At 34.0% G+C, this 24,897-nt stretch overlaps 2 protein-coding genes across 2 annotated transcripts in view; one reads left to right on the top strand and one right to left on the bottom strand.

Moving 5' to 3' along the window:
• LOC139512839 (UPF0415 protein C7orf25 homolog) overlaps positions 1 to 24,897 on the bottom strand; it is a 91,877-nt gene that overhangs the window by 58,388 nt on the left and 8,592 nt on the right. The gene's annotated exons all lie outside the window — the stretch shown is intronic.
• LOC139512834 (uncharacterized) lies at positions 10,054 to 12,529 on the top strand. The gene has a single exon (XM_071300767.1). It carries the CDS (start codon positions 11,333 to 11,335, stop codon positions 12,347 to 12,349), a length of 1,017 nt encoding a protein of 338 aa, XP_071156868.1. The 5' UTR covers positions 10,054 to 11,332; the 3' UTR covers positions 12,350 to 12,529.

Raw genomic sequence — 24,897 nt, 5'->3', positions numbered from 1 at the left:
TGTCATTTCTATTCGGTTTTGGTGAAATTTAAAAGTATCAATAAACAGTCATAAAAATAGGAATATAGTTTTGTATGATATATAACCATGAATTCTGCGCACACTAATGCGAAGGGTCAACTTGAACTTACTCATGGTGATTTGAAGATGACGGACAATACAAACGTACCACATTTCGGTTTTACCACGTATTGATATTTCAACGTGTAGACAGCAGAATAGCAAAAGACAATTTCCTTTTACGACTGCACAGAACACCACAAACAGTGATGTATTTTATGACGTACATTTAATCTTGAAATTCATATAATTATATAAAAATGAGAATTAAAGGTTCCAATTATTTTCAGAATACTAGTCCAAATAATTAACATGAATATGATAGTCTTGAGAGGTTATTTAAATTAATGCTGTGACGAAGTCATAATTATTTGGATTAACACAATAAATTATCCACGAAAATTGGAAATTAACTCGAGTATTCTGACAAATGAGACATTTGTGAAATAAACTTAAAATTCAGAATAAAAACCCCGACGATAAGACATAACGCAATATAAAAAAACCCATAACTAATTACATGAATATTGGATGTTCAAATACAGAGACAAGTCGTATAGCAATGCAAATTTCTGGTATATGTAACGTTCGATAACTATCAGACTGACGACATAGATGTACAACCATAATCTTAGATATGATCAGATGTCGTTAGTCGGTATAGACACAGACACATCGTGTAGATGTCATACAGAACAATAAGAACGCTTTATAAGTGACGTCCCTCAGCCTATAAAATTCTAGAATATGAATTTATTCTGTAAATTTCATAACATTTGTTGCTAAAAATCAAAAATATAAAACACAAGGTGAAAAAGACTGTAATCATATGTTACTGCCCCTCCCCCCCCCCCCCTCGTTACTATGGATAGTGGCATGTACATATGTATAAATGAATGTTTCGCCATCGCCATATTTCTGCTGATTGTCAAACTTGTTAGCAGAAAATGTTTTCCAATTTGCTTTTATCATCATAAATGATCAATAATATCTGATTAAACTGCTCTAAATAACCCTGAACATCTTAAATTTCACCAATTAAACTGATGCATCTCGTAAGAAATATGGTTCAATAAAGAATCCCAAATAATCTGACAGACATCAAAGAAAAATTGACGTAAGTTGTCTGCATGATGCAAAGCTCAGTCTTTCTTTTTTCTTTTAAACTAACACGTGTCAATCACAAATTAATTTCAACTTACTCCAAATTATAGACATAGTTTTTATGTCTGTTTGAGTATGTTATTAATATAAGTATTTTGACATAAGGAAAATAAAGCCTATATACATGAGCCTCTATTAATAATCTGACGTGTTTGATTCAAAAAGATGCAGTCATAATGACTTTTTTCAAATAAAGGCAACAGTAGTTTACCGTTGTTTGAAAATCATAAATCGATTATGAGAAAACAAATCCGGTTTTAAACATTAAAACTGAGGTAAACACATCAACTATTAGAGGAAAATAACGAAACAACAGAAACACTGAAGTGCAACAACAAAAAACGGCAATGCAACACACACAGAAACGAACTATAAGATAACAACTGCCATTTTCCTGACTTGGTACACATTTCTTGAGATAACATACGTGTAAACATCGACACTTCTATAAGAAGTCGTGTAATAGTGTGTAAATCTTGAAATCCTTGCCATGTTTATATCTGTCATATTTGCTACTTTTAAACAACGTTTTACTAGATAGTGATATCAATAATAATTATCCTTTGTTCAAAAAAAAAATAAGATTATAGGATACTTACATATATTAATGGTAATAATTGAATATGTACAAATGATAAGTATTTTTACAATAACAGACAATACCTGCATTGCAGTTCTATCTTTACCCTACTAGCCTACGACGGAGGCAAAATTTATGAGAAAAAAAACTATATATATATATGGCCCTTTAAACCAGATAAGATAAACATCAATAAGCATTTGACTTAACAGTATTATTAACTTTGTGAATGTTTCGGCTTTCAAATTTTTGTATCTGGGCGTCACTAGTAGATCATGTGTGGACAAAATGCACTTCTGGCGTATTAAAATTTTGAGCTTGTTGCCTTTTGTTGGCTGTTGTTCGTGTGTTTATTTGTCAATTGTGTTCTCCAATTTATTTATATTGTAGTCCTGTGGTGTTGAGTTGTCATTTTAATGTTATATTTCACATGGCTATAAAAGAGGGAGGTTTGGCATGCCAAAAAACCAGGTTCAACCCATCATTTTTTTCTTTAAAACTGTCCTGTACCAAGTCAGGAATAAAGCCATTGTTATATTATAGTTCGTTTCTATGTGTGTTACATTTCAACATAGCGTCGTTTGTTTTCCCCTATTTTTTTTTTGAGTGGAAATTCACATTGCGATAAGACGTGTCCCGGTACTTGTCTATCCCAAATTCATGTATTTGGTTTTGATGTTATATTTGTTATTCTCATGGGATTTTGCCTGATGCTTGGTCCGTTTCTGTGTGTGTTACATTGTAGTGTTGTGTCGTTGTTCTCCGCTTATATTTAATGCGTTTCCCTCAGTTTTAGTTTCTTACCCCGATTTTGTTTTTTGTCCATGGATTTATGAGTTTGAACAGCGGTATACTACGGTTGCCTTTATTTATCCTTATTTAACACATAATTCCAAAATACATAACAAGAGTGCACGTGCTGACATATCTCGCCTTTTTAATAATTATGAGTGAATTATATGTTGAAGGTTTTTCTAGATCTAAGAACAATCAACACAATCACGGAACCCAAAATTTTGGAAAGCATTTTTAATAAAGGTCTTACTCTACATCTTGTCTTTACATTGGGGAAAAACATATTTATCACGACGTTGTTTACAACGCGAAAGCAGCACGTCGTTAAAGAATTTCAGTTGGAAAATATCTGCAAATATTGCCAAGTTGTACTGTATGGGGAGGTAAACAAGCACTAGATCGGAAGGAGATAAAGGTTTTCTATTGTGCCCGCCTGTTAAATGGGTTCAACTCGAAACATTACCACCTAGGTACCACACATAAAATACCTAGCAAATGTGTCGAAAAAACACCATATCATGAAACTTAAATTCGAGGAAAATCGCGTTTCTACAGGAAGCGAGTAAAGGCCTGCATACAAATCGTGTTTTCATTTATCTCCTAAACTATCGGAGAAAAACCAATGACGCTCATATGAACACAGTGACGTTAAGTTATAAGATAAGTAATCACTATTTGCGTTTATTATAGTTAACTTAAAGATATACAAAGTGTAATTACGTGTTAATTATGCACATTGGCTCTGGGTTGTATTTGTCAATACAGATTTACAAAGACGCTGTAATATATTCTGTAAGTAAATCCAACACCGATTGGTAATTAACTATATCACATCAATATCTTAGACATAATAATCACGTATTGTTAAATATACAGTGTATAGTTGTGAACAGTTACAAGCCTCAATTAATAATCAATATAAAAAAACCAGATCTGTCTTTAAGTATACTAAAATAGAGCAATTGGTTTGGTCCAAGATTACCTTTTTTGGTTAAAAATATCAAACAGTCGACAACCCTTCATCATTTCCGTGCATGTATACATGTAATCGTGTTTTCGTCTGAATACCCGTAACACAACAGCAAGCATACACAAAGTCTACATTATAGTGAGAACATCGAGCAATCGCAAAGTCACCTCGACCTAAATAAGATCATAAAAACAATATCTGCATGGATCACTAGGTAATATCTTATAACGGGTATCCCTAATGACGTTATTGGTTAACGACTTCCTAGATAATGGAAATTCAATAAACAGAGACAATTGCGTTTCTTTCTTCTTTTTTCTCACTTTTTGGATATTGACAATAAAATAACCAATATTCGATTTTGATGGCCGCTGAGCAACATATATGCTTGAATTGTTGCATGTTTGACGTTTTTTTTAACCTCTAAATTACCAAATCAATGAAAAGGCTGTTCTGCTCATTGTTAACGGTCGAAAGTGAACCATAGTTCACGTGATTTAGAATATGCTGGATAGTTTTATCATTCATAACCGTACAACATCCCTTTATTATATATTGTTTGACAAACACATGCAATTTCTGAGCTTGCTTTTAGAAAATGGTAAATTCTTAACCATAACGGCTGGTGCAGTATATCACACTAAAGTATTTGCGAAATGGGCCTCCAATTCAAGATGAAAAACTTAAGTAGCAACAATTAAGAATCAGTAGTTCAGTCGTTTCAACAGGGAAATGAATACAAGAATGTTACTTGTGATATATCGTTTCAACTGGAAAATGAATACTAGTACTTAACATATACTTCTGTTTGAATAGTGCTCCATAAAATAGATAACTCACAATCGGAATGCTGTAGTGGTCTCCTTTCTTATAGTCGACATTGACACATTCAGAACACTTGTTAAGAGTACGTCGACATGAGAAGCAGACAAAGCTGTATCTCTGGTATCCTTTATGAGAATGGAGTAATAAATCGGAACAAACTGTATTTCCAGCATCCTGAAGTTATAAATCCGACCAAGATTTACATTCAGTATCATTTATAGGACTGGAGGTATGAAGGAAACCAAGCTGTATCTGCAGTATCCTTTATTAGATTGGAGGTATGAAGGAAACCAAGCTGTATCTTCAGTATCCTTTATTAGATTGGAGGTATGAAGGAAACCAAGCTGTATCTGCAGTATTCTTTATTAGATTGGAGGTATGAAGGACACCAAGCTGTATCTGCAGTATCCTTTATTAGATTGGAGGTATGAAGGAAACCAAGCTGTATCTGCAGTATCCTTTATTAGATTGGAGGTATGAAGGACACCAAGCTGTATCTGCAGTATCCTTTATTAGATTGGAGGTATGAAGGACACCAAGCTGTATCTGCAGTATCCTTTATTAGATTGGAGGTATAAAGGAAACCAAGCTGTATCTGCAGTATCCTTTATTAGATTGGAGGTATGCAGGACACCAAGCTGTATCTGTAGTATCCTTTATTAGATTGGAGGTATGAAGGACACCAAGCTGTATCTGCAGTATCCTTTATTAGATTGGAGGTATGAAGGAAACCAAGCTGTATCTGCAGTATCCTTTATTAGATTGGAGGTATGAAGGACACCAAGCTGTATCTGCAGTATCCTTTATTAGATTGGAGGTATGAAGGACACCAAGCTGTATCTGCAGTATCCTTTATTAGATTGGAGGTATGAAGGACACCAAGCTGTATCTGCAGTATCCTTTATTAGATTGGAGGTATGAAGGACACCAAGCTGTATCTGCAGTATCCTTTATTAGATTGGAGGTATGAAGGACACCAAGCTGTATCTGCAGTATCCTTTATTAGATTGGAGGTATGAAGGAAACCAAGCTGTATCTGCAGTATCCTTTATTAGATTGGAGGTATGAAGGACACCAAGCTGTATCTGCAGTATCCTTTATTAGATTGGAGGTATGAAGGACACCAAGCTGTATCTGCAGTATCCTTTATTAGATTGGAGGTATGAAGGACACCAAGCTGTATCTGCAGTATCCTTTATTAGATTGGAGGTATGAAGGACACCAAGCTGTATCTGCAGTATCCTTTATTAGATTGGAGGTATGAAGGACACCAAGCTGTATCTGCAGTATCCTTTATTGGATTGGAGGTATGAAGGACATCAAGCTGTATCTGCAGTATCCTTTATTAGATTGGAGGTATAAAGGACACCAAGCTGTATCTGCAGTATCCTTTATTAGATTGGAGGTATGAAGGACACCAAGCTGTATCTGTAGTATCCTTTATTAGATTGGAGGTATGAAGGACACCAAGCTGTATCTGCAGTATCCTTTATTAGATTGGAGGTATGAAGGAAACCAAGCTGTATCTGCAGTATCCTTTATTAGATTGGAGGTATGAAGGACACCAACCTGTATCTGCAGTATCCTTTATTAGATTGGAGGTATGAAGGACACCAACCTGTATCTGCAGTATCCTTTATTAGATTGGAGGTATGAAGGACACCAAGCTGTATCTGCAGTATCCTTTATTAGATTGGAGGTATGAAGGAAACCAAGCTGTATCTGCAGTATCCTTTATTAGATTGGAGGTATGAAGGACACCAACCTGTATCTGCAGTATCCTTTATTAGATTGGAGGTATGAAGGACACCAAGCTGTATCTGCAGTATCCTTTATTAGATTGGAGGTATGAAGGAAACCAAGCTGTATCTGCAGTATCCTTTATTAGATTGGAGGTATGAAGGACACCAAGCTGTATCTGCAGTATCCTTTATTAGATTGGAGGTATGCAGGACACCAAGCTGTATCTGTAGTATCCTTTATTAGATTGGAGGTATGAAGGACACCAAGCTGTATCTGCAGTATCCTTTATTAGATTGGAGGTATGAAGGACACCAAGCTGTATCTGCAGTATCCTTTATTAGATTGGAGGTATGAAGGACACCAAGCTGTATCTGCAGTATCCTTTATTAGATTGGAGGTATGCAGGGCACCAAGCTGTATCTGTAGTATCCTTTATTAGATTGGAGGTATGAAGGACACCAAGCTGTATCTGCAGTATCCTTTATTAGATTGGAGGTATGAAGGACACCAAGCTGTATCTGCAGTATCCTTTATTAGATTGGAGGTATGAAGGACACCAAGCTGTATCTGCAGTATCCTTTATTAGATTGGAGGTATGAAGGACACCAAGCTGTATCTGCAGTATCCTTTATTAGATTGGAGGTATGAAGGAAACCAACCTGTATCTGCAGTATCCTTTATTAGATTGGAGGTATGAAGGAAACCAAGCTGTATCTGCAGTATCCTTTATTAGATTGGAGGTATGAAGGACACCAAGCTGTATCTGCAGTATCCTTTATTAGATTGGAGGTATGAAGGACACCAAGCTGTATCTGCAGTATCCTTTATTAGATTGGAGGTATGAAGGACACCAAGCTGTATCTGCAGTATCCTTTATTAGATTGGAGGTATGAAGGACACCAACCTGTATCTGCAGTATCCTTTATTAGATTGGAGGTATGAAGGACACCAAGCTGTATCTGCAGTATCCTTTATTGGATTGGAGGTATGAAGGACATCAAGCTGTATCTGCAGTATCCTTTATTAGATTGGAGGTATAAAGGACACCAAGCTGTATCTGCAGTATCCTTTATTAGATTGGAGGTATGAAGGACACCAAGCTGTATCTGCAGTATCCTTTATTAGATTGGAGGTATGAAGGACACCAAGCTGTATCTGCAGTATCCTTTATTAGATTGGAGGTATGAAGGACACCAACCTGTATCTGCAGTATCCTTTATTGGATTGGAGGTATGAAGGAAACCAAGCTGTATCTGCAGTATCCTTTATTAGATTGGAGGTATGCAGGACACCAAGCTGTATCTGCAGTATCCTTTATTAGATTGGAGGTATGAAGGACACCAAGCTGTATCTGCAATATCCTTTATTAGATTGGAGGTATGAAGGACACCAAGCTGTATCTGCAGTATCCTTTATTAGATTGGAGGTATGAAGGACACCAAGCTGTATCTGCAGTATCCTTTATTAGATTGGAGGTATGAAGGACACCAAGCTGTATCTGCAGTATCCTTTATTAGATTGGAGGTATGCAGGACACCAAGCTGTATCTGCAGTATCCTTTATTAGACTTGAGTTATGAAGGACACCAAGCTGTATCTGCAATATTCTTTATTAGACTTGAGTTATGAAGGCGATAAAGCTGTGTCATTTATTATACTGAGTAAAAGCAGACCAATCTGTATCTCAGTCTACCTTAATTGTAACACTGGAGGTTGGAATAAGATGAAAATTTATCTGTAGTATGGTTTAAAATATACCACGCAGTAAATATAGTATCCTTTAATATCATATAGAGTACAGAGCGTGGTATCCTTTACTATAATATGAATATGAAGTTAACCAAGATATATCTTTTAGCTTTTCTCTGGTATCATTTATCATATGGCCGTCAATGTATGCACAAAGCTGAATCTCTATAGTATCCTAAATTGGAAGAGATGTATGAAGCAGAAAAGCTATATCATTGATATCCTTTATAAGACAAGAGAGAAGATCAGATCAAGCTTAACCTCGGGTATCCTTTACTATATTAGAGGTATAAAGCAGACCAAGCTGTTTATCTGGTACCCTCTATAAGACTGGGGGTATGACGCAGATAAAGCTGTACCGAATGTATTCTTTAAATTAAACGGAAGCTACTAAGAAAACCGATATGTAAAACCTCGCATTTCTCCCGTTTCTAAGCCTCATACAACTAAATTTCATACTTCAAGACACTATACGTATATTGTCTAATTAGACTGGTGTCAGTCTATGAAGCAGACCACACCATATTATTTATTAGACGATAATTATAAAGTAAACCAACATGAATCTAGACGAAGGAATGAAACAGATCAAGCTGTGTCCAGGGTATCTATTATTATACAGGGGTATTAAGATGCGTCTCGGGTATCTATAAATGACTGAAATAATTCGGTCAGATTTACCATCAGTTTAAACAACTTTATATATCCTATAGGAGACTTAAAAAGAATATGTGGTATGATTGCCAATGAGACAACTCTCCACAAGAGACCAAATGACACAGAAATTAACAACTATATGTCACCGAACGGCCTTCAACAATGAGCAAAGCCCATACCGCATAGTTAGCTATAAAAGTGTATGGTAGTTATTTGTCAAAAATGAGTTATAGTAATACACAAATAGGTGTGAATGTCAGAGACAATAACACAAAATACATGTTATTTCAGCAATAGATAAAACAACTGAACAAACTATGTTCTATGTCAATTAAAATATCTTAGAATAAATCATTAAAAGGGAATCAATACTGTTAGCTAAAGGCCAGTTAATTATTCAACAACTCTACCAAGATAACATTTCAAATCGCTGAAAAATAAATATAGATATTTTTTATTGATAAATACATGACTATTTTGTTCGCAATGCTAAAAGATACTTATCTACCAAAAAAAATGAAATGGGAAGAAGTTCACAAAACAATAAAAAAGTGTATATTTTTGAAGATATACATCTGTTTACGTAATATTATAAATACCTATCTGTTGACATATGTAATGTTATTGGTGCCTGTAACGGCATGTCAGTTATTTGTGCATTACTTACAGTTTAGATGATTAAAGTCTTACGCTTTTAACCTAACAGTTTATGCTATTTTTGCTATTTTAATTATTTTTTTTTTACTGTTTTTTTTTTTAATATAGTTGTTTTGTACACTTTTTTAGGTGTATGTATATTTGATTTCTGTTTGTGTACCCAATATCGTTTTTCCTTACGATCTAGCCCCCTCGTCAAAAATTCGTTGACTGATATTTGGACGTGGTATATATCAAAATGATCTTATCCCCGGCAGTTCCAGCTCCGATCCGCATACGGGTCCGCATTCTATTCCCCCTCTACACTAATTGATGGAGTAAAGGAAAATAGTTCCGGAACGGAAACGATAACTGTACGGAGTTTGGGTATATATGTAACAAAGGTCGAATTGTCGCTTTATTACAAGTGAACGTCATTTCAGGCAGAAAAAATTGTCGAAATGTCTAAATGTTACTAAAAGAGGTGTATGACTAATTTCCACTGAATTCATTTAACACAAGGGCCATCGAAATTGGCAGTGTCACAGCTTTATGTGCAAACATCGTTCTACTTACTTCAAATTATAGAACCGAAATACCAACGATAGATAACGACCCTGTGAGTTGAACACATACAGGACTGATATGCATAATAAATTAAATGATAAAGTATAATTCACAATGTTTTGTATGCCAGGATTCTATATTTCAATAAATGGTCTATCTTATATTGCATATTGGTTTTATGAGGTGCTCCTTTGTTGGTGTATGCCTTTGTGAAGTTTTAATGGGTAGTGCAATGCACACAAGATAAAAACAATAAATGTCCAGATCCTTACACCGCTTAAAACTTACATAAAATGCTTTCATTTTTTTTTTACAATAGTGTCATGATGGTTTTTTATTTAAAAGATACACAAACAAAAGGAATCCTGACGGTTTTGCGCTTCAGCTAGCTAATTCAAATATGTTATAAACACAAAATGTGCTATTTCAGAGAAGAAGAAAAAACTCATTATTCTAAAATCAATGACTACACTTAGATGCTTTTGTTCTTTAAAACCATTTCGCCATGAATACGAATTTTTCATTAAGATCAGAAAAGCCTCTTATTACACTGGCGAATTAATCCGACAGAACTTAACTATAATGTTGGTATAATTATATTTCCTACACTGTTGTAGTTATTCCAATAAACAGATCCTTCAAACAACGCAGTAAGTGTATGTTTATATTTTTGCAATAGAATAATTTAAAAAAATATACATTATTAATGACGATAAACATAAAATGTTGTTGATGTATTTGGATTAATCATCACTGCGAGAGAGAAAATCGATGCACGTGTACTTAAACAGATTGAAAACAATAAAGGAGACACACAAACTATCTACAAAGTGTTAATTTAGCATATTGTAGTGGAAGTCTTTGTAATATTTGGTGACAAACGGATATACTGTTTCGAAATGTAAGAGCGTGCTGACGTGTAATGCTGATATTGAAAACATGTGTCAAACATAAACGTATTTATATACATATCATTCATATGTTCGTCATATTGTGAAAATGATATAGAAAAAGTTACAATCTCAAAGTTGACACAGCAGAAAAACAGAGGTGTTTACCTGAGGCATTTCCATCAAATAAACTTATGTTCAATGTAGATGAATATTTTCTCCGTATTTAGTGGAAATATTGTATTTTGTCAAGGACCTCGGTATTGTAATCCATTTAAAAAATGTGTGGGGAAAGAATTGATTTATAAATCAAATAGACGACTGGCTGTGTCCGTGCAATCATTATAAGACTCAGATCATGATCTATGTATTATGATGGTGCTGGGATATTTGTTTCCCGCTGAATCTACGATCTAGGGATTCTATTTATTTCCGAATTAATTCTGGATGTTAAAATAATCGCCGTAAGTACAATTAAAAATACATTTGCTTTCTTCCAACATAACTAACATATATCAAGAAATTGCATAGCACTTTGTTTCCGTGAAACTCATACGAGTATCTTTTGGTTATCAGCAACATTTCAGATAGGGATTATTAACTGCATATTGCTTATACTGAATACTATTGGAATGGAATAATTCACTTTTCATTCGAGTAACAATCAACAACCGTTACATTTTAACATTATTGGGAAATGATACTTGAAATATTGGAAACAATGGCTTCAACCGAAAAATTACCAATTTACATAGATGCAGTGGAAGTTTCGTCAACAAGTACTTCGTCAGTTGAAATACTGTGGAGAGCAAATCCTGATACTGTGTCAAATGTGCTGGGATATCGAGTTCATTACCAAAAGATTGCGAGTTCCTACATCCAATATGGACCTCACCTGTCACCAAGTATGCATTCTTACACCGTTCACAATTTAGTAGCTGACACTTATTACAGACTATGTTTAATGATGTTAAGAAACGATACAGCAACGTTACAAAAATGTGTTGACGCTTCAACGCGAAGTTGGCATATCCCCGTTTCTATTGGAAGTAGTATAGGTGCAGTGCTAGCTCTTTCTATGATCGTGTTTGTTATTTTGTTATTACGATGGCCATCTTCGATACACTGGAGAGGGAAACAAAAGACCAGAAAATATGACAGCATGTCATCTCACTTTAATGATGAACTGTATGACTTCAGTGAGAGTGTTACAATGACTGCTGGTCATGACGACATGTTTTCAGACCAAAGCGAAGGTTATGTATTTGAACTTCCAGTTCATAATAATGGTCATTGTAATGGGAACACAAATTATGTAATTGCTGGCGTTCACCGAAAAGGTTCATCTTCATCTTCTCACAAACATTCCGGTCACCATCACCACGGTCGAGGACACTGTACTCATTCAGGACATTCCCATAGTGGAATTCGTCACCATAGCTATCAAGAGTCTAGCATTATGCAGGATCTCAATCATAACCACCATCATCACCATCATGAACACGGTGATTCGATTATTTTACATACTAACGATGAGCAAGAACAGGAACTTGATTGTAATCAAATTAACGGTATGCCTCATGCTCATACTGAGCCTATTCTACCGTCAACGGAATTTTATGAATTTGAAATGCAAGATATGAAAGAAGTCAGTGATATGCCGGAGCCAGACGTCAGGCCATATTTAGAAACATCGATTGATGATGTTGCGTGATTTTTCATTTGCTCAAATTTGGAAAATGCTCATGAAGTATCCAAATGTATTCCATTGAACAAAGTGCTTTCCTGGTTTGTATTTTTTTTTTGTGTTTATTATAGGAAATACTCCTGTACGTTCAGGTCTTTTTTTGTAACAACGTTGTTAACCTTTGTCATTATTAAATCGTTCAATTGACATTTGTTTTTAAATGCTTAGAAAGGAATCGGATTGCTCTGGGATGACATTCTTAAAACAAAAAGTGTATGCAAACTTCTCAAACAATCTATAAAAAACAATTATCTTTGACCAAGAAAAATTAAATGTTTTCACACAAAAATAACATATTATCAGCATTTAAAAAAATCTGTAAATGAATTTGGATAAATAAAAGAGCAATTCTTCTCTCTCCAAATTAATATGTCCACTGTTTGATTTCAAAGGTTAAAAAATGGCACTATAAATTATTCAACCCATCATGCATTATCCAACTTGAGTGCCGTATGTTTTTATCGAAACATCATGAATTCTGAATAGCTTATAAAAACTCGACCTGGCACATGCTTAGAAAACTGCTTGACTAAACATCAAGCAAAAAACATATAATCAATAAACAGTAGAACAATGCGCTATTCGCTACATTCAACTGAAGAAGTAAATCGGAACAATGGGATACATGCAATGTATTGTGAAACCATACCTGAAAGCAATATTATTCAGAGAAACAATGTACTATAACATGCTTTGAAGGTCTGTTGAAGTTTGGTTGGTGTTTGCCTTTTAGTATGAAAAAAAGTCCGAGGTCAAAAGTGCAATATCATTTACTTGATATCAGCTTATACTCTTATTGGTAGTGCATTAAAACTATAATTAAAAAATATTCATAAATCTAGGTATGAACAATGACCTCCTTTTTTCTTCTCTACGATATGCATGCGTATGGTTCCACATATTTTAGATTTGAAAAACAGTGTCAACTAATACCCCTATTTGTGCAGATCAACATTCGTTTTACTGGGTATGAATTCGTATATGGGCAGTTTATCTGAGCAGGACTTAATAATTTATTTGAAGGTAGAATGAACCAATGAAAAATAGTATTCCTTTTCAAATGAATTTTTCTGATTGATTATATCGCAGGCATTTCCGCTTAGCTTGATCACATTAAAGAATAAATGCATAAGGTCCATAATATGTTTTTCAATTGAACTTGGCTTAATTTAAGCATATATATGTCATGCTGTCTATTGTCCCTCATGCTTCTTCGTGATCCATTGTTAGACATAAACCTTTTTGAAAGCTTTACTGTGCCTGTGAGACTGCAGCTCATCTTGTGTTTCTAGGTTATGATATGCTCCATATTTTGTTAGACAAGTTTCCCGTCCCATGTAATGGACTTCAAAAATCTAATTAAAGCTCACATTGCTGTACAGTTCCTACTCTTTGAAGTTGCTACAGTGACACTGTCTTAGTCTACGCATCCTAGTTCATAGGCAGATCCAGGGGGCCCTGGGGGGGCCGGGCCCCCGCCCCCCTTTCGTGAAAAAAATTTGGTTCATTATATAGGGAATCACTGAAGCATGACCGGAGCGGGCCCCCTCTTAGGTCAGTCAGTGAGCCCCCCCCCCCCCCCCCTTATGAAAAGTTCTGGATCCGCCACTGTTGTTTCCATCTCAAAACTCCGTTGGAATATTCCGTAATAAATTAATATCATAAGACAATTCTTTTTGATCTTCTAGGATTTTGATTAGGTAGCTGTTATACATGTATAGGGTTCACATGGACCATTGGTGAGTAGCTGTTTATGGCATATCGCCTTTGTCATTGTTTTTTTAGCAGTACTAAATAACTGGTTTCCCTTGCTTCACGCACAGGACATGATGTCTAAGGAACCGGTGATACATCTACTCCATTCTAAGACAATTCTTTAAAGTTTGAATGTAGCTTGGACTATGATTTCGCCATTACACAAGTAAGCCGTTATATGATGTAGGAGGAAAACCCTGTTTGTTACATTGTATCGTTACAGATTGGTGATGTTAAAATACTGCAAAAACCATATTCCATAAGCAGACATCAGGTGAACAGTATTGTGGGTGGCTCGTTGGCTATGCTATTTGTCATTTTTTAATAGATCTGTTACTTAGAATAGAATGACAGTTTTTATATGATTGGCAATGAGACACCTATCCAACTACGTCCATATGAATTGATTTTAAGCAACTTAAGGCCCCTATTCAGCATTCAATGTACATCAAAGACGATACAATTTTATTTGGATATAGATATAACTGTACCGAAAGTACTTAAACGATACTTCGTATTGGCGATGGCTTACATGGCAACAGTGCACATTTCCCAGACACAGGTTTGTGACTTGGTTTGGTCCACCGTTATAAAACTATGAATTTCCGGGCTCGACACGATATGGTCGCCATGAAACCTACCAAGTGGTTCATACAAGATGTTTAACTCAATTTGTTCGAATTAAAAGAAACATATGTATATGTCATAAATGTGTAGTGTCCCTTTGGTATCTTTAACTTTTGTCAAAATATTTATTCCTCACTACACAAATACCAAGTTAAGATTATCTAAATTAATAACCATCTGTTATGCAACATTTACAGTAAATATGTATTATCACTTCCTGTTCGTATTTTTTTTCCTATGATGAATTAAGACATTAATAACGCTGTAACGATGGATTTATTTCTTCAAACTTATCATGCAACAACATGTAACTGTTATCGTTGTTAGAACGATGCACTTGTTTAGTCATATTTTATTTGACTAAGACAACAAAACGTACTGGAAACCAGCACATGACACATGAAATTTTAATTAGGGCATTAATACTCTAACTTGACCACGCCTGGTTAAGGTTGAAAAAACTATAAACAGATGTCAAAGGTAAATTCCAAAAAAAATCAAACCTAATCAAACAAAGAAACTATTGAAAACAACTGTCATATTTCCGACATGGTAGACTTTTTTTTCGGAAAAAAACATGATATAACTAGAAGAATATTCCACTTGTATGACATTTGTTTATAACGTCGTTATATTGACGAAACAAGTTGTTTTGCCCAAGCAGACACCACAGGTGAATGTGATAATAATTGGGATCTGTAAACATACCACAAAGACAACACGACGGACTCAAAAATTCAAATAAACATGCAACTAAATTTAATTTATCAAAGACGCCACAACGCTGGAGGCGTACGTTTTGCAAATCATGTATTTGATTGCAAACTTTACGACTGAAAATCTGTGACAGTTTTTAGATTTTATATCATAATCAATTATTACCTAGGGAATAAGTTAATTCTACGGTCAGACAATTTGATTTCATTTCAATCGGAAAAGTCTTTAAACTTCTATAACAATATCAGATCGGGTTTAACGTTCGCAAAGTATTCTATCTACGGTTAATTATTTTCTTCCATACAATGACACTAATAATAATTGACAGTAATCCACTGTAATAATAACGATTTTAGATTGATTTAATATCAAAAGAGATAAACAAGCCAGGTCATATTTTCTTAACAAATAAATATAAATAGAGCACATTGTAACGATGCTATAAATGTACCGTCTGCAAACACTGTAATTAGGGCTTTATTTATAACCAATTTATGTCTCCGTTATAACACCACAAATGATATTTTACAACTAGTGTCATTCAAATTACAACTCAGTATTTCCAACAAAGCATCTTTATGATATAATATAAGAAAGAAGATGCGGTATGCTTGCAAATGAGACGACTCTTCACAAGATACCAAATGCGCTGAAATTCACCATGTATATTTTCAAGAACGACTTCTCCGGGCTTTTTACAGGAAGGTCACTAGTCAAGCACGGTTTATTTTGCATAGTTTAATCAAATACGTTCTGGCAAAATTTAGAAAGGAAACAATTGATTATAAATATAGCTTGGTCGATTTGTACAGAGAGGTGAAAGAATGCTAGACCTCCACTGGATATAGACAGAGAATTACACCGCGCAATAATTTCAACTTAAACTTGCCTTTAAATTACATGTAAGCATCTACCATTTTACATTTGAAGTCCCGCAGACAATTAAAAGATAGAGTAACTATCAAAATAACGCAAGTTTAAATTAGTTAATGACGGACTATACTAATAATTCAATTGAACGAAATAGAAAATCAGAGAATTTTCTTCAACATAGTGAATGATTTGATTCATTTGCTGTTTTAAAGCAGCAGGTGTCTTTAATCTCAATAGCACATTTGCTTGCCGTTCATTCTATACCAAAATTATTATTTTCAAACGCAGATATAGTCTAAAAACAGGAATGAGTTCAATTGATGGCGTTTACATGTCTCAACTTATACTTTACGATCGTGCATGCTTTAAATGTTCCCTTAGGTCTTATGTCCCTTTTAACACTATTCACATGGGAGTGCTCCTTACACAAGCAATGAACTAATGTTGTAACGTTATACGGTGATACGATAGAAATCGCCCATACACAAGTTTGACAGTTACATTACAATCACGAAATGGTTGACCAATAAGATGTGTCTTGTTTCTTGAATCCTAGGCAACATGATAGTGTGGTTTAAAGATCTGTAGTTTCATGTATCAGAAAAGTCGTCTGGTCTGTACACTTATCGATTATATCCTATAAAAAAAGTAAAATCACAAAAATACTGAACTACGAGGAAAATTCAAAAAGGAAAGACCTTTCCAAAAACCAAATCATGAGCTCAAACACACCAAACGAATGGATAACAACTGTCATATTCCTGACTTGGTCAACTGAGTATGTTCCAAAGGGAACATTGAAAGCCTGACAAGTTTTAATGAGTGTGGATTCGCATGGCGAGTGATGCACAGCATGAGAAGCTTATAAAAAAAGAAGATGTGGTATGATTGACAATGAGACAACTCTTCAGAAGAGACCAAAATGACACAGAAATTAACAACTATAGGTCAACGTACGGCCTTCAACAATGAGCAAAGCCCATTCCGCATAGTCAGTTACTCTGTCGATTTTCCCGGTCTTGTTTCTTTTGAAGTCAACGCCACTCATTAAATTTGTTTTTGACCTTGATGTTTCTTCTTAATTTAATTTTACGTTCATAAACTGCCGTTGCTCCGAATGTATTCAGCATATGGCTGCAGCTGCAATTAGCTTGACCTACATTGGTGAACATTTACTTTTATAGTGAATAATTTTACGTCAAGATTCAGCTCAAAGCACACTTTTTCCCGACATTATTTGTGACCCTTTAGTAGTTCCTACTGTAGACCAATAATGAAATCATGTTTTAGCATGTCTTATAACATAACGTGTTTGACCTTCATCATACTTATTTTGTAAACAAGATAGGAATGCAATTTCTTTCGCGTTGAATAAACAAGCTAATATCTAACAAATTACTTTGCAAGCAATACCACAATTATGTCAAGTAATCAAATTAAAACAAGCTGTTTGTAGAATTGACTGCGCAGTTGAAGTTAAAAATTTCCATAATTGGAAAAAACCAAGAATTGACAAAGCATACCACCAGGAAAATCTTTCCTACGATGAAAAATGATAATTTTTTTTTATTATTTTAAGTTTAAAAAAATAATTTGGATTTACAAGTATCCTTTAGTATGAACTGTTCTGTAATGGCGTCTTATGGAGAACTATGCGGCATGGATTTTTTTCTCATTGTTGCAGGCCGTACGATAACCTATAGGTGTTAACTTCTATGTAGAAAGTAAAATCACAAAAATACTGAACTCGGAGGAAAATTCAAAAAAGTAAGTCCCTAATCAAATGACAAAATCAAAAGCTCCATCACATCAAACGAATGGATAACAACTGTCTTCTTCCTAACTTTGTACAGGCATTTTTAATGTAGAAAATGGTGGATTGAATCTGGTTTTATAGCTAGCTATACCTCTCATTTGTATGACAGTCACATCTTATTTCATTATATTGACAACGATGCGTAAACAAAACAAACAGACATAGGTAAAAATGTCAATTACACAGCAGTCAACATTGTGCTAAACTCCTAATCACTAACAAAACATACACACATGTAACAAAGATGCACAAAATGGCATACAGACCAGGCATATTAGTAAAATTAAAAGACTTTGGTGGAAATTTACTAATCGAATAATATTTCATTGGCAATCATACTACATATTCTTAATGTTAGATTTAATTCTTTTCTCGTCATTTACAATGTATGTCAAACTTAAATAAAAGTAATGAATACTTATGCTATTAGTTTCATTTTAGCCTGCGAGCTGAGCAATTTCTCAAAACGGAAATGTTGGTACATAAATTAACGTGCCAATAGATTAAGTGAAAGTATAGTGTATTCGGTATCATGCTCTATTAAAACATGAACGTATGATATGATATGAAAATATAAACCTGTCAGCAGTTTCCTGTGTTTCTTGTAGACACTTAGTTTACAGAAAATATCGTGTTAGAGTCTAATAAAGCACGCCAGTGGTTACATAACTAGCTAACATACAAAGGGTACATAATGGATAAAACATTCACCAGTCATTAACACGTACAAAAAATTTACTAAATAACATACTTTTTTTCTCTTAGATTTAAGGAAAGCTGGGACATAAACGATACACTATGCATGCATATTGTTAATACATAACTTTGCCTAGTCTGATTTACAGCAAATGAGAAATCAATTTGAAAGATTGGATGACATCTTTAAAGGAGAAACAATCAGATTAAACCTGTTAGACAGACATGTACCTTACAATTATTTTTGATAACAAATCAAAAGCCGACAATTACACAAATATAACTGTAATCAAATAAATGAAGTGACGTGATACTCAGTTTAATAACTCTTTCATGGAGACATGTGGATCTTACAATCATTCAATTCACAAAAACAGCTAACCTATAACATATATAACAGAACAAGTAAACAGATGGTAAGGGGGTAAAATTAATTGACAATCACACCTACTGTACACCTGATAAATCTTGGTCAAAGAACTACCACTCGTATTGCAGTGTAAACAATAAACATTTATAAAGGTAACAGTAGTATACCGCTGTTCTACTAGTTTTCATGCTTTTAGGATATACGACGATTGCCATACGTACAGAAGGATATAGATATGTATACTTGATCCCTGTTATATCAATCTTTATTGCCAAAGTTTATGTTCAGTTATTTGTGTTTCTATGATTAAGATTGTCTGATTAGTTGCTTTTCTTTCATGATTGTCATGGCTAAATGTATAATTGTATAATTAATATTCTAGTTTCCCTTTCTATGCAGTAGATTTAGTATTGCAGAGTTTTCTTCGAATTTTTCTTTCTCTTTTTGTATTACTTTTGGTAAACACGTCTGTATGTTTAACTATTATGTAAATATGAAAATGATTCAGTGAACATAAGCAACTGCAGCTGTAACAACTAAATTCATGATCAGAACAACATTATGTACCATACAATTATCTAAACTGTGACTTTTTTGTTTTGTGTATCAACAAAATAAGATGGTTACGTAAATATTATGAACAGTCATACGGCCTCGTCCTCCTGAAGAATCTGTTGATTACAAGAGGCTGCATTCCAAGGTTGATAATTGCATCATCAGATTAATTATTTCTTCGTAGGAAGTAGAATTTACCAAGGAATGGTATAGTTCTTTCTTTCGTTTGATTTCCGCTCTACAAGATTGTACAAACAATGTAAATGTAGGGCAGTATATTAATCCTCAGTCTATAGCTATTGTATGTCATGTAGAGGAATCTCAGAGAGGAATACTTCAATCATCAATGCAAGAATTATACACATATTGCATATGTAGGTGTGTATATCGATCCTCAGATAAAGGAGTGTATACATAACGAATATACGTTGGTGTATAAATCGACCATCAATTCAACGTGTATATACATAATGTATATGTAGGTTTGTGTATCGATCCTCAGATCAAGGAGTGTACACATTGTGTATATGTAGGTGTGTGTATCGATATGCAGTTCAAGGAGTGTTAACATTATATATGTGTAGGTGTGTGTATCGATCCTCAATTAAAGGATTGTGCACATAATGTATATGACGGTGTGGGTATCAATCCGCAGTTCATGGGGTGTACATATTATGTATGTGTAGTTGTATGTAACAATCCTTAGTTCAAGGAGTGTACACATTATGTATATGTAGGTGTGTGTATCAATCGTCAGTTCAAGGGTTGTACAAACTATGCATATGTAGGTGTGTGTATCGATCCTCAGTTCAAGGAGTGTACGCATTATGTATATGTGGTGTGTTTATCAATCCTCATTTCAAGAGTTGTACACATAATGTAAATGTTGAGGGGTATACCAATCTTTAGTCCAATGATTGTAAACATAATAAACATGTTGAACAGTCTAAAAATTCGCAGTCAATAGATTGTGCAGATAAAGTACATGCAAAGGAGTATATCATTCTGCAGGTCATTAAATGTTTACTCTTTACACGTGTAAATAAACTCATCACAGATACCTGAATTAAACTTTTGTGTGCCAAGAATTGTGCACGTACTATAAATGTAAAGGGGTATGCTCAACCTACATTCATGGATCGTACAGATAGAAGATTTAAAGGGTTGCAGCACTCTCAGAACAAAATTTGTATTCCATCAAAATTAAAATGACTATAACTTATATTATGAATTGGCTAACTGCCTGAGATTATTTCAAACAATCAGGACCCAAAACAATTTCTGCATTACAGTTCCCTCATGTCGTTAAATTTTTCAAACAGGATTGTGAATGATACCAGAACTATATACACGAGGTTTAAAGTAAGAAATAGATTGTTCAAGGATGGTTTCCAATGCTCTGTTGTTTGTTTACGTTTAAATGTTCGTCGTATTCATAATAGTATCAAAGGTACCAGGATTATAATTTAGTACGCCAGACGCGCGTTTCGTCTGTTTCGTCATAAGTTAGGGAAGTTTAACATACTTATTTTACTTTATATTATACAAATTATGATATAAGTCAGACGGACCGTGTTTTCTTTTCTTGAAAATGAAAATGATGCCAAGGTCATATGAACACTGCAAGACAGAAATACACAACTTACAGTCATTCAATACACCAAATATAGATGACCTATTGCTTGTATCTGAAAGACTGACTTACGAAATAGGTCAAACCACAGAATATTAACAGTGAACCATGAAAATAAGGTCAAGTTCACATGAACCCTGCATGATAGACATTTACACCTTATAATCGTTCCATATACTATATATATCATTGACCTGTTGCTTATGGTATTTGAAAAATAGACTAAACATCATAAAGTTAACATTGTCAAATGAATCATGAAATTGACATCAATTCAGATAAAACGTACCAGTCGGACATAAAAACTTTACGATATTAAATCATTTCATACATCAAACTTAGTTGAATTTTTCTTATTGCATCTGAGATTCGGACTTCACCACGTATAACTTTAACCGTGATTATTGATCCATGAAATGATGTTTGGTTCAGGTGTATCATGCCTGAGAAGACATGTAGACGTTGCAACAAACCCATTTACCAAGTATAGCTTTCCTATAAGCTAGTAGACAAAAAAAATCTACAAAACATCATATAGAAAATTGAAAGACTTCATGAAGCACAAAGAATCCAGGTGCATTGAAAGGTACTGAAAATCGTGCTCCACTTATGCAACCCTTCATATTGCTTATGGTAAATAATTCGCTGATAAGTCGAAGATGAACGGGATTGTGGCTATGACTATTTAAAAGTATCAGTGGCCTTCAGTGACACAGATATTGCATGGTATCTAAGTAGCAGGGAGGGTTGTTGTGGAAAGATTAGCTAGCTGACAAGGTCAATCTGAGCACGTGCATATACCAAAGTCGAGTTTGAATACAGTATTGTGCTGAACACAATCGTTTTTATGCAACATTCCTAATAGTATGTTGGAGAAAGTTATAAAATTATAAAAATCAAAAACATTGGCTCAATACAATACATATTTTAAAGTAGAACTGAATGAGTATCATCAAATCCTTACTGGAATTCTGACTTGGTTTTTTTATGCATTAGTAAAAAGCATCATTCGAGACAACCGTTCCAAAGTCAAGATGTCTTTTGTCGAATATGTTCATCTGGCTTAAAGATCGATAATAAATAATAATATTATAACTAGTCATGGTGCTAAATGCATTTGGAGCATTGTGATGGCAACAGACAAACAACAGAAGTCACTTTTCCACAACCCTCTGGTTGTTTTAGATAATAAATATGAAACGTCAGTAATTAGTTTGAGTTTTTTTTTCAATTTCAAGTTTCTATAACATGAAAAAACTACGATCCTTTTCTTTAAAGTAACAAATGTGAATTCAAAGCGAGTACGGATATAATAAGACTTCATCATTAGTATTTGCTGCTTCTATTTGAGCACTGAATATTAATAGTACGATAACATATTTGTCAACTCTTGAGTCTCGACAATTCGCCAACGTAGTTTTCAAAACGATATCTGGTGAACTAGTTATATAACATTCCAGTTCATTCTGCACAAAGCAGGATTAATATTCATATCATATTGACATGTTTCAGACCTGAAAATAGTCGGCGGATAACAATAATCCGTCCATCCTTATATATTTATAGGTCATCACTAAGCATTTCATTTAAATTTGATATCAAAATTCAACCAAATTCAAAGATGTGGAATCCTTTGAAACTTTGTGAAGTTAATCCTTAGTCAGACAGGGAAATCAAGCTAAATTATAAAATTTCACTCAATAGTATAACAACAGGGCTTCTTAGAATATAAACTAATCAATATTGAACTTTTGATAGCTCTTACTGACTTTTCATAGTTGATTACATTCTCATTAGATTTCAGGTTATATATTTCTATTAACTTGTCATTTATTTGTATTTCATTTCTTCAAATTTGAATGTGCATAATTTCTAAAGTTATTTATAGATGATAATATCCAAAAGGGGTATAAATTTACATAACTAGCTTGAGGTTTTATACATTTACTCTATAAAACTATGGAAATCACTTTATGAAGAATCAAAGAAACTTTTAAATAAACCAAACTTGCTATGAACATATTCAGACGAATTAAATCATATATATTTATAAAGGTCTATATTGTATATAAAGATCCTTGATGTATATAATATACCAAATAGTTATCAAAGGTACCAGGATTATAATTTAGTACGCCAGACGCGCGTTTCGTCTACATAAGACTCATCAGTGACGCTCATATCAAAATAGTTATAAACCAAACAAATACAAAATTGAAGAGCATTGAGGATCCAAAATTCCAAAAAGTTGTGCCAAATACGGCTAAGGTAATCTATGCCTGGGATAAGAAAATCCTTAGTTTTTCGAAAAATTCAAAGTTTTGTAAACAGGAAATTTATAAAAATGACCACATAATTGATATTCATGTCAACACCGAAGTGCTGACTACTGGGCTGGTGATACCCTCGGGGACGAAACGTCCACCAGCAGAGGCATCGACCCAGTGGTGTAAATAGTTATCAAAGGTACCAGGATTATAATTTAGTACGCCAGACGCGCGTTTCGTCTACATAAGACTCATCAGTGACGCTCATATCAAAATAGTTATAAACCAAACAAATACAAACATAGACTAAGTAATATTGAGAATGAAAATAGCTAATGTGTAAAAAAAAACCATCCTGACAAAAGAACAGAGAATGAAAATGTATAAAAAATTTCTTAGTCAGGGAAACAGTTGAAGAAACATTGTGTTTATAAGAATGATAACAAACAATTGTATATACATTTTACAAATAAGATACATTCATACTGTTATACGACCACATACACTAAGACTGTAAGAACTTTGTGTGCAATAGTAAGACCAAGGCACTGAAAAGATCTTGAAGGCCTTTCATGGACATGTTTAAGGGATATACATGATAAAGCATGTAATTGTATATCTACATGGCATATATGTATTTACAAATATATATCTTGATATTCATATATTCAGTTGAAAAGACATTCTTATTTCAATTGCTTGCTTCCTTTACTGGACATGAAGAATGAAAGTGTTTAAAAGCAATTTTACTTAATTTATAGTTATATCTGGGAGCATGAAAATAGAAAAGCAAGCCAAATCATATCAATATAATAAAACTGAGTTTGTTGTCATACAAAAATAGTCTGACACAGAAAACAGTATTGATCCACCATTTGCATCATTTTCCTGTCAAATATATAGTTTTCAACATATTTTCCATAATCCCTCTACATCAATTGCTATCCTCTATAAACAGGCTAATATATATGCAAAGGAAGGATTACTCAGTAAATGATATGTCTTGGGAAAAATCAATCAAGCTCAACCCAGAGAAGATGTTATTCGCAAATCAAAGTTAATTTAGTCAATATATTAACTTTATTGGTGTCACAAGGTACAGTGTAGTACTAGATCCAGGTTATATCACATTTAATGAAATTAACAGCTTCATTTTACTGCACCAGATGCACATATCGACAAATAATATGTCTTCAGTAATGCTGG

Source organism: Mytilus edulis, chromosome 2, assembly GCF_963676685.1.
Source record: "Mytilus edulis chromosome 2, xbMytEdul2.2, whole genome shotgun sequence".
NCBI lineage: Eukaryota > Metazoa > Mollusca > Bivalvia > Mytilida > Mytilidae > Mytilus > Mytilus edulis.
This window is presented reverse-complemented; position numbering and strand designations above follow the sequence as displayed.

What these genes read in the sequence shown, in the direction of transcription:
- LOC139512834 (XM_071300767.1), top strand. Translation starts at nt 11,333, where the DNA reads ATGATACTTGAAATATTGGAAACAATGGCTTCAACCGAAAAATTACCA.